The sequence below is a fragment of the Bubalus bubalis genome, chromosome 2 (assembly GCF_019923935.1).
Source record: "Bubalus bubalis isolate 160015118507 breed Murrah chromosome 2, NDDB_SH_1, whole genome shotgun sequence".
NCBI classification, from domain to species: domain Eukaryota; kingdom Metazoa; phylum Chordata; class Mammalia; order Artiodactyla; family Bovidae; genus Bubalus; species Bubalus bubalis.
In genome coordinates, this window is record NC_059158.1 from 1,790,850 (window position 1) to 1,801,846 (window position 10,997).

At 47.3% G+C, this 10,997-nt stretch overlaps 1 protein-coding gene and 2 long non-coding RNA genes across 5 annotated transcripts in view; 1 reads left to right on the forward strand and 2 right to left on the reverse strand.

Annotated features, from left to right (window-relative positions):
- The window catches only part of RIPK1 (receptor interacting serine/threonine kinase 1), a 27,112-nt gene extending 19,651 nt beyond the window's left edge, over positions 1 to 7,461 (forward strand). For all 3 annotated transcript variants that reach the window (XM_025264923.3, XM_025264926.3, XM_025264925.3), the window contains exons 8-11: positions 1,221 to 1,311; positions 2,653 to 3,216; positions 4,426 to 4,578; positions 6,469 to 7,461. In XM_025264923.3, the coding sequence (XP_025120708.1) occupies positions 1,221 to 1,311; positions 2,653 to 3,216; positions 4,426 to 4,578; positions 6,469 to 6,755 (1,095 nt within the window). In that variant the 3' untranslated portion in view covers positions 6,756 to 7,461. The remainder of the gene's footprint in view (positions 1 to 1,220; positions 1,312 to 2,652; positions 3,217 to 4,425; positions 4,579 to 6,468) is intronic.
- The window catches only part of LOC112579111, a 21,987-nt gene extending 10,999 nt beyond the window's left edge, over positions 1 to 10,988 (reverse strand). Inside the window, exon 1 of the long non-coding RNA XR_006639837.1 lies at positions 10,793 to 10,988. This is a non-coding gene — a long non-coding RNA (uncharacterized LOC112579111). The remainder of the gene's footprint in view (positions 1 to 10,792) is intronic.
- On the reverse strand, positions 4,123 to 8,457 carry LOC123464783. Its single transcript, XR_006639836.1, has 2 exons — positions 6,812 to 8,457; positions 4,123 to 6,770 (listed from the first exon to the last, which is right to left on the reverse strand). It is a non-coding gene; the product is annotated as an uncharacterized LOC123464783 (long non-coding RNA).
- Positions 10,989 to 10,997: the final 9 nt, after the last annotated feature.

Genomic DNA, 10,997 nt, shown 5'->3' on the forward strand with positions numbered 1-10,997 from the left:
TGGGTCGTGAAGATCTTTGTTTTACAGTTCTTCTGTGTATTCCTGCCACTTCTTCTTAGTATCTTCTGCTTCTGTTAGGTCCATGCCATTTCTGTCCTTTACTGAGCCCATATTTGCATGAAGTTATGGTTAGTAAACAGTGTCAGACTTTACTTTTCTGGGCTCCAAAATCACTACAGATGGTGACTGCAGCCATGAAATTAAAAGATGCTTACTCCTTGGAAGGAAAGTTATGACCAACCTAGATAGCATATTCAAAAGCAGAGACATTACTTTGCCAACAAAGGTTCGTCTAGTCAAGGCTATGGTTTTTCCTGTGGTCATGTATGGATGTGAGAGTTGGACTGTGAAGAAGGCTGAGCACCGAAGAATTGATGCTTTTGAACTGTGGTGTTGGAGAAGACTCCTGAGAGTCCCTTGGACTGCAAGGAGATCCAACCAGTCCATTCTGAAGAAGATCGGCCCTGGAATTTCTTTGAAAGGAATGATGCTAAAGCTGAAACTCCAGTACTTTGGCCACCTCATGTGAAGAGTTGACTCATTGGAAAAGACTCTGATGCTGGGAGGGGTTGGGGGCAGGAGGAGAAGGGGACGACAGAGGATGAGATGGCTGGATGGCATCACTGACTCGATGGATGTGAGTCTCAGTGAACTCCCGGAGTTGGTGATGGACAGGGAGGCCTAACGTGCTGTGATTCATGGGGTCGCAAAGAGTCGGACACAACTGAGCGACTGATCTGATCTGATAGTAACTATATAATCATTTAGGAGTGGTGGAAACTAACAAATGAAATGGAAAGATCTTCAAGACTTATTGTAAGTGAAAAAATAAATCACAAAACCAGAGCGTGACTCTGTGCATGTGAGCACTCAGTTGCTCAGTCGTGATAAATAATAATAATAAAAATTTTTTTCATCAATTGGCTTTATATGCAAGGGTTTATTTTGGTTTCATTATATTCATTGGTCTACATGTCTTTCCTTAGTCCAATACCACACTGTTTGATTACTGTAGCCATGTAGTGAGTTTTGAAATCAGGAATCTTTTTTAAGATTGTTGTGGCTATTTAGGAAAAAAAGTTCATTTACTTTTTTTAATATTCACTGCTTGTAAGAACTATGTGATATTTCTACCTTCTGAAAAATTCATTCTTGTAACGATTTTTTGGAACTATTTTCTGCTGTTTACCTAAAGTGTGTTTTTATGCTCTTAATTTTAGAAAGAGTTTCCAGGCCAAAATGAAATTGTAAAGAGAATGAAGTCTCTCCAAATTGACTGTGTGGCAATAGCTCCAAGCAGGTCAAATTCAGGTAACTTATATTGTGATTGAAAATCTATTTATTTACTTGTTTGCTCGTTCACTCACACAACTGTGTAAAATGTTATTTACAATTGTATGAGAAAAAGAAGCTGTAAAATTTAACGCCTATCTTAAAAGAATTAATAGTATATTTGGAGTTAAGATACATATCTTATGTACATAAGATACATATGGGCTTCCCTGATAGCTCAGTTGGTAAAGAATCCACCTGCAGTGCAGGAGACCCTGGTTCGATTCCTGGGTTGGGAAGATCCCCTGGAGAAGGGAAAGGCTACCCACTGCAGTATTCTGGCCTGGAGAATTCCATGGACTGTATAGTCTATGGGGTCGGAAAGAGTCAGACACGACTAAGCAACATTCACTTTCAAGATACATGTATTTGAAATACTAGGTAACAACAGGTTCACCAAAATCATAAAGTATCCTGAACACATACTCTGATAGGGACACATAATATATCTGATAGGGAGGAGGTGACAGTTCATGAAAAAGAAAGGAATACGGGCAGGAGCAAAGTCCTCGAGAAGGTCCGGGACGGGCACATCCAGAGGACGTGCAGAGAGGCTGGCCTCAGGGTCAAGCAGGGGTGCTTTTCTCATTGTCACAAAAGGGAGAGCAGAGTCTCAGAAATTAAAGCCACTCACCAGTTGTCTGTTCTGGGGCAAACTACTCAACTTCTTGTGAGCCTCATCCATCATTATGGTAATAATTGCTCCTGGTCTTTTGTGCTAAGTCACTTCAGTCGTGTCTGACTCTTTGCAGCCCTTTCGACTATAGTCTGCCAGGCTCCTCTGTCCATGGGATTCTCCAGGCAGGTATACTAGAGTGGGTTGCCATTTCCTCTTCCAGGGGATCTTCCTGACCCAGGGATCGAACCCATGTCTCTTGCATCTCCCGCACTGGCAGGTGGGTTCTTTACCACCAGCACCACCCAGGAAGCCCACTCCTAGTCTTACAGGGCTTTTAAAGAATAAAAGAACCCACAGAAATGCTTAGCCCAGAGCTGCTGCCGTTCTCATTTTTCCAGCCCTCATGACACCAAGGAGACACTTTCTCTGCTCCAACACAAGTCCCTTTCTTCCTTTGTCATTCCTACAACACCTGCTTTTCTGCTGCTTGATTGTAACTTTTCTTGTGCTCTCTCACCACCAGCAGGACAACCACTCACTACCTATGCAACTAGGAGGAAGACCAACTAGTAAATGCTCTTTATTTGTTCTCAGAGTTTTCAGTCTCTTGTCCAAGGTGCAGATTCCCGATGGTGCTCGGGATCTGTTTTACTTCTTAGTGTTCCATGATGCTCTTTCCGATGCTGGTCATTTCTTTCCAGCCACAGAACAGCCCAGTTCACTGCACAGCTCACAGGGCTTCGGGATGGGTCCCGTGGAGGAGTCCTGGTTTGCTCCCGCCCCAGATCACCAGCCGGAGGAGAATGACTTCCTGCTGCACAGTAAACTCCAGGAAGAGGCCAACTACCACCTTTATGGCAGCCGCATGGACAGGCGTACAAAAGAGCAGCCCAGACCGAACATGGCTTACAGCAGTGAGGAGGAGAGGAAGCGCAGGGTCTCCCATGACCCTTTTGCACAACAGAGACCTTATGAGAATGCTCAGAGCCCAGGGATAAAAGGCCTCGCTTACCCTGGTGTGATGAGTCACACCAGTGCAGCCCAGCAGCCAGCGGGGCTAAGCAGCCAACCCCAGTCACCATACTGGAGAAATGGATCATTTCATCCGCTTGGAGTGAGACCGCTGGACCTGGGGACCATGAGTCCACGAGTTTGGTATGGGCCAAACCCAGGCCACATGCCAAGCCTATATAAAACTCCGGTGCCTGAGACCAACCTCCTGGGGAACACACCCACCATTCCATTCACCTCCTTGCCATCAAGAGGTAAATGGGCTTGGAGTCACACTGTTCTTTTAAATTTTCCTGAAAATAAAGCCAGCCACTACTCTGTCATAAACTAGAAGGTAACAAAGGTCAAGCCGTTTGGAGTCTTCGGCCGCCAGATGCACCTTGCCACCCCGGAATAGTCTCATCAGACCCCTCAGCCTAGGCTGTCTGTTCAGGTGGGCTTCAGGCAGCTACCCACACGTGCAGGGTGACAGAGCCTGGCCTCCAGGAGGCGTCCTCCGCTCTAAGCCGAATCTCAGTAGTCCACTGTGTCCAGGCTCTGATGTAAGGGGAAGTAAGTGCCTGTATTCTTTCACTTGCTTGCTGTTTTCTGAAGGTAAGAAGTAAGTCTCAGACACGTTCATCCTTTATCTCGTCTAGACCAGAGACTACCATTTGTGATGAAAACCGCATTGTTGGGCAACCATCCCCTCCAGAACTCTTCCTTCTTCCCAAACTGAACCTGTCCCCATTAGACACTAACCCCCCTTTCTCCCTCCTTCCCAGCCCCAGGCAGTCAACCTTCCGCTTTCTGTCTCTACAAATTTGATGACTCTAGGGACCTCATATAAGTAGAGTTGTATGGCATTTGTCCTTTTGTGACTGGCTTACTTCACTGAAGAGTGTCCTCAAGGTTCATCCATGCTACATCATGTGCCATTATTCCCTTATTTTAAGGCTAAATAGTAATGCATTATTATTATGTGGTCCATCCAGAATGGACCACATTTTGTTTATCTGTTCATCTGTTGACGGACACTTGGTAGCTTCCACTTTTTGGCTGTTAGGAATAATGCTACGAACAAGCGTGTATAGATATCGGATTAAGACCCTGCTTTCAGTTCTTTGGGGCATATACAAGTAGAATCTCTGCATCGTCTGGCAGTTTTTTTACCTTTTTGAGGAACCACCACTGGTTGCCACGGTGGCTGCATCTTTTTACATTCCCAGTCGCCGCACAAAGAGGTTCGTTTCCCCACACCCTTGCTGACACTGGTGGCCTCTGTGTTTTTGATGGTTTCCAACCTAATGCATGTGAGACGATTCAGCCCACTTTTAAAGAAGAAAATTTCAAGTGGTGGCGTAGGATAAATACTTTAACTTAAGTATTTGGAGTAGAGTCCTGCCCCTTTACCAGGCTGTACTTTTTTCTCTTCCTTTCAGTCTAGATATACTACTAATCTCTGTGTGTTTCTTTCTAATTAGATGAGTCTTCAAAATATACCATACACAGCAGTTCTGGCATTCAGATTGGTGACAGTAATTACATGGAGATTGGTGGAATGAGTTCATCGGTGCTCGACAGCACGTACATGAACTTGAAAGAAGAGCCGGCTTCTAAGTACCAAGCTATCTTTGGTAAGATGCCCTTGAAGGACTCATCCTACAGCAACCTTGAACCTTCTCACCTAATTATTTCTCTGATTACTCTCCCTGAAGATGCCCTATTGCTCTTCATGTAATTTCCATAGAAGTGCTTTGTAACTTATTTATGTGTACCGAGGACATAATTAGAATATCTAGTTCACGGGGTTTGCTGTGAAAGTAAAATGAGTCAATGCAAATAAAGCGCTTATGCACTGTCTGGCCCATAGTAAGATCTAGAAAAGTGTTAAACACATCATCATCACCAATATGACCACCCAGAACCAGGAGCTCATCAGGTCCTCATCAAAAGGGATTCCGTAAAAGACAGAAGACTATGCCCTCAGCTGCACTTGCATAATAAAAATTAGAGGGCTTTCGCTCATGGGGTTCCACTATACAGCCTCATAACATTAATCCCAAAACACGACCTGGGAAAAACGGTGTGATTTAAGAACCCAGCTTCCTAATTAACCCCAGGATTGGCGTCCTTTTTTTAATCAAGGGCCAGAGAGTAAATGTTTTCAGCTTCGCTGGCCCTGCCATCTCTGTTGTAGCTCCTCAGTTGACACCACTTCCATGTGGGCCTCCCTGGTGGCTCAGGTGATAAAGAACCCGCCTGCAGTGTGGGAGACCTGGGCCAGGTCCCTGGGTCGGGAAGATCCCCTGGAGGAGGGCATGGCAACCCACTCCAGTCTTCTTCCCCGGAGAATCCCCATGGACAGAGGAGCCTGGTGGGCTGCAGTCCTGGGGCCGCAGAGCCAGACAGGACTGAGCAACTGAGCAGAGCACACAGCATAGCTGACCCCGCAGCACACCAGTAGCCTCAGGCAGTAGGTGCACGGATGGGTATGGCCACATTCTAATAAAACTTTGTTTAAGACAAGCAGTGGGCCACATGTGGCTCACAGGCCATAGTTGGCCAAAGTGAAAGTGAAGTCGCTCAGTCGTGTGCGACTCTGCGACCCCATGGACTATAGCCTGCCAGGCTCCTCCGTCCATGGGATTTTCCAGGCAAGAATACTGGAGTGGGTTGCCCCATCTAACCCTTTCAAAGCCAGTCTTTAATGCACTAGAGCAGAGGTTCCTAAGGTTTGGGGTGACAGGGTACCTTTGAGAACCTGCTGGAGCCCAGGGTCCCTCTCCTGGTGAAGCACTGAGACTCTGGCCGGGAGGCTGACACCTGGCAGTGATGGTCAGAGCTGCAGTGCGGGAGCCGAGGAAAGAATGGGTGTTCTGCGGGGGGATGAGGTGTCTATTATTCCGCTTACTGAACATCACGGAATATGGCTTGTTTGTGGTGGTGTGGTGGTTATATACTTCTGTTTGCTTCATTTTATTCTTTTTACGAAGGCCTGAGAGGAAGGAACCAGTAGGGAGGGAGAGGTTACGGCTCTAGGAGAAAGGAGGACTGAGTGGGGCAGGGGAATGATGAGCCCAGAAATATTGCACCTGTGAAAAGACAGTACAATCAAAGAGTTTCCATACGGTGGTCTCAGTGTCCTGGACCAAGTAAGAGGAAGGCACACTGCTGGGGGAAGGTATCCTGAGTTGAGTGACCTTAACTCTGGCCAGATGTAACCAGAAAAGGCCCAAAAGGAACACAAATGGTGTTTTCCCCCTTGACGTCAGGAAAGTGTAAACAGGAGCTGTGGCTCAGCTGGTACGGAACAGCCTAGCAGCCAAGGGGGCCACTTCCAGGAGAAAGCAGGTCCTCGCGTGGGCTGGTGGACAGCTGAGGGTCATCCAGGGAGCCGACAGCCAGAGCGCGGGGAAGTTAACCTTTCTTACTGACTCCGGGTACTCTCTGCTTTACACAGGTGTTTGAAGCCAGATGTTCACCTGGCCACAGCTCAATGCCTTCTCCTCTTTTCTGTTCGGCAGATAATACCACTAGTCTGACTGATAAACACCTGGACCCGGTCAGGGAGAATCTGGGGAGACACTGGAAAAACTGCGCCCGTAAGCTGGGTTTCTCTGAATCTCAGATCGATGAAATTGACCACGACTATGAGCGAGATGGACTGAAAGAAAAGGTTTACCAGATGCTCCAAAAGTGGCTGATGCGGGCAGGCAGCAAGGGGGCCACCGTGGGAAAGCTGGCCTATGCGCTCTACCTGTGCTCACGGATAGACCTGGTCAACTGCTTGATCCGCATCAGCCAGAGCTAAGCCCGCAGGGGCCACCTCCTCCCTGGTGAAAGCCTGCTGCCTGCAGCAGGGGCCACCTCCTCCCCGGTGAAAGCCTGCTGCCTGGGCGGGGGCCACCTCCTCCCCGGTGAAAGCCTGCTGCCTGCAGCAACTGGGACTTCTTTTCTCCCTGACACAGGGGGTGCTGTGTCTGTGTAAAAATCACTTCCTGCCTTTCACAGCTGGAGGATGGAAAAGAGAACCGACAGCAAACCACCCACTACACAGGACGACCTATTCATGGCCAAGGCCCAACCGAACAAGAAGCCTAACTGGGCTCTGAAAAGAAGAGAGAGTTGAGAAAGATCATTTTTTTCTTTCATATTATCCCATAATCTTCATGCTATTCATTCTGGTTTCTGGGAGTTTTGTTTGAGCAAGGAAAAAAAAAAAAAAATTCGGAGAACATAACCTAAATCAGCTTTCTAATTTTACACTGTCTTCTCCACGTAGGCGCCTATTATAACCAAAGTAAAAAAAAAACTTCTCATCCAGTCGGATAGCGGAAAACTGGAGAGGGAGACGGTCCTGAGCTGTGGGAGGGGGCGGGGTGATTCCTTTCCCAGATGGATCCCTTGTGACCACTGTTCTCTAAATTCCAAACAGGTTAACTAATCAGTGTCAGAGGCAAAATGCAGACAATGTTTTAATGGACTAATTAAAATAAAATTTTGTACCTCAAATAGAAGCCACTGAAATGATGTGTTTGTTTAAACGAAATAGTGTGAGATTCTCCATGGTGACTTTACCACGTGGGTCGGCATTTCCTTTTCACCTGGCTACCGGCAGGAGAGGAGAAGCTGGGGAGAAAAGAGGAGCTTTCCTGACGGTGCATTTTGACTTTCAAAATGAAACACCCACGGGCCCGAGAGTCTAAGCACCCCGGCTCAGGGGCCTTTCCTTCAGCCCCCACTGTCTAAACACTGGGCCGAAGAGGGCTAAGTTTACACCTGAAGAGTTTGGACACTAGGCCCAAACGCCACAAAAACACTCGTCTTGGGCAGGAATCAACGAAGTGGGACGACACTGACTACAATACGAGGAAGAAGGCAACCTGTTCTTGGCTCCGAAAAACGTATCCAGACCCTGAGGTTGATACTCGTAAGGGACACCCACTCCCAGGCCACAGACCCTGCTCAGCAGAGTCCCCGCTTGTCGCTGTCGTGATAATCTTTGCTGTGGTTCAACACGATGAAGTTAGATCTTCAGCAACATGAAAAGGAGTTATTTCTCACAAGACATTTTAAATAGTTTAAAAAGCTTTTCTAATTACAGTAATCATGTAAATAGGATAGGTCTGTATACGGTCAAGGTGTTAGAAGCAACTGATTACAAAGAAATCACTGAAGGACTAGTTGTATGGTATAATCCAGACACAGGCCTCTGAAATCAAGCAGGCATTAGTTCCACTCTGGCTGTGCACCTGGGGCCTGCTTCCTGACCTTTCCCAGCCTCAGTTTATCTATAAATAGGGTGCTAGAACATAAGGTAGGTGTGAGGATTAAAATTAAGATGATGCATCTCATTTTAGGTGCCTGGCGCAAAAAGTTATTTAAGATGTTTTTTGATGTAGACCATGTTTAAAGTCTATTGAATTTGTTACAATATTGCTTCTGTTTTTATGTTTTGGTGTAAAGGCATGTGGGATCCTATCTCCCCAATCAGGGGTTGAACCCACACCCCTTTGCATTGTAAGGCAAAGTCTTAACCACCAGGGAAGTCCTTAAAAATATTATTTTTAAAATTAGTTTTTATTGGAGTATGCCGGAGTCCAGCTCCAGCAGCCAGGGATTCAACCTGAAGAGATGGACGGTGTCGGCGATCATGATGTAGCCTCTGACTCATAGTACAGAGTTACATGTTTATTTCAAGCTTCAGGTTCTCTTTTATACTTTGACAAAAGCATTAGGTCAAAGGTTTCCCCCATCCAGATTTACTGTACTTAATTTGGGATTACATTGTAACTCATGCTACATTCCTCAGTTTATTTCTTACCTTTCTAAATCCTGTTTGCCCCTAGCATCTTAAGATCATTATCTCCTAAAAAGGCTTCTAGCTATTCTTAATTAATCCTAAACCCAGCAAACTCCTTTTGCCATAAACATTCCCCTCACAAACAGGTCTCAGATAATAATCCTTCCCATGGCCTCAAGCTGCAGCCTACGTGCTCATCCTGGGACATTCTTTGTAAAGATCCTTGAACAAATGTCAATGGTTATTTTATAGATTATTTTCTGGGCACAACTGTAGAAGGCTTTGTGCTTTCTCATGCTTCTCTCAAACACCTTAACATTCTTTCCAGCCAGCTCAACCAAAGAAAGGAAAGAACAAGTCAGAATCACAAGGCCTAACTCCTTCATCCTGGGGCCGTGCCTGCGAGATAAGGAGAGGGGGCTGGGGCCGTGCCTCCATTTTGTCGGTAATGCCTGACGCGGCTCCCAACAGGAGTATAGTTGATTTATAATGCTTTGTTAGTTTCAGATGTACAGCAAAGTGAATGTTAAACATATATCCACTCTTTTTTAGATTCTTTTATAGATTCTTTAGGTCCTTATAGACTATTGAGTTCTCTGTTATACAGGTTTTTATCAGTTGACATCAATAGTCTTAGCCTAAGACCTCAGCACTGCCATTTTTGCTGACCAGTAGGATAACTAGTGTTAAAATTGTAGAATTAAAAAAAAAAAAAAATTGTAGAATTATTTTTAACCCTCATCATCTCTGACAAGAAATCCCAATCAACATTTCATAAAAAAAAATAAGGAAATGTTGACCCCACCCAAGATTCTGAAAGTCAAACAATAGTAGCTGGAACATTATATATATCTCTTTCCTTCTGTGCAGGAAATTGATGTGGCAGCTTTATGTTTAAAAAACATTTTATCATAGTCTGTATTTAAATCAAACCTCCCTTTACTGCCAAGAAACTCCCATGGGTCAGGGAGGACACTGAGGGTAATACAACGTCCCAGGGCTGTAACACCAGGAAGCACTGTGCAATCCACTCCATTGTTACAATGTAAGGGTGTCCAGGAGGAGAAGTAATATAAAATGCAAGGAAGCTGCTGTTATCTCCATATCAAGACAAGGCTAAACAGCAGCCACCGATATGCAGTTGTTTTCTGTTAAAGGAGAGAGTGAAGTGAAGTGAAGTTGGTCGGTCGTGTCCGACTCTTTGCAACCCCATGGACTGTAGCCTATCAGGCTCTTCCGTCCATGGGATTTTCCAGGCAAGAGTGCTGGAGTGGATTGCCATTTCCTTCTCCAGGGGGATCTTCCCAACCCAGGAATTGAACCCGGGTCTCCTGCATTGCAGGCAGACGCTGGAGAGAGTAGCCACAATCAAAAGGTATTGTTTTTTATTTTCCCTATGTAAGCTTCAGCTGCAAATACTGTTTATAATCTTTAAAGACTGAACTGGTCGTAAGAAGCACACACAACCAACAGTGGTGAAATACACATAAAATTTGCCATGTTAACCGTCTTTAAGTGTACAGCCCTAGCACATTCACATTGTTTGCCGCCACGTTCCTGCAAAACTGAGGCTCTGCCTCCATTAGACACTAACCCTGCCCCCGGCCCAGACCGACACCCACCTGCTTCCCACGTGGGCCGCAGGAGCCTCACTGATCTGGACTCACACGCGACTCCATTTACAACCCAGACTGCCGTCCTCGCCGCTCCCCCGCCCCGGAGGCGGCCAGGGACCCCACGCGGACACAACCCCCATCCTCCGCACCTGGCGCCCCGCTCTGCTCCCGCCACAGCGCCGAGAAGCGGGAGCCCCGGCCTGTCGGCGGGATTCATCGGAGGCTCCGGCTTAGCTCTCGAGGCCCGGCCCCTCGCCCGCACCGCTCTCCAGCCGCCGCTGGCCCTCCCTAATCTCCAGGATCCCCGAGAGCAGGGGCCCTAGCGGGTGTGGGCCGGTGTAAAAACGCACAAAACAAACCCCAGTCCCCTCCAGCTGTCACGCTGGCGGCCCTGAGCCCACCCCTCCGCGAGGGCGAGACGCCGGTCACCGTTAGGCTAGAGCTGACACCCAGGGCAGACGCTCTGTGCCGGTGTCCCCGGGAACCGCGAGCACAGGTGCCGCGAGGGATCGCCTAGAAATCCCTGGTCTCCAGCTCAGCGCCCACGCCGCCCGGCGCATGCGTGCTCGGGGCGGAAGGGGGCGAGCTCCGGGCGGCCGACGGCCGGGCGCATGCGTGCTCGGGGCGGCGGGCG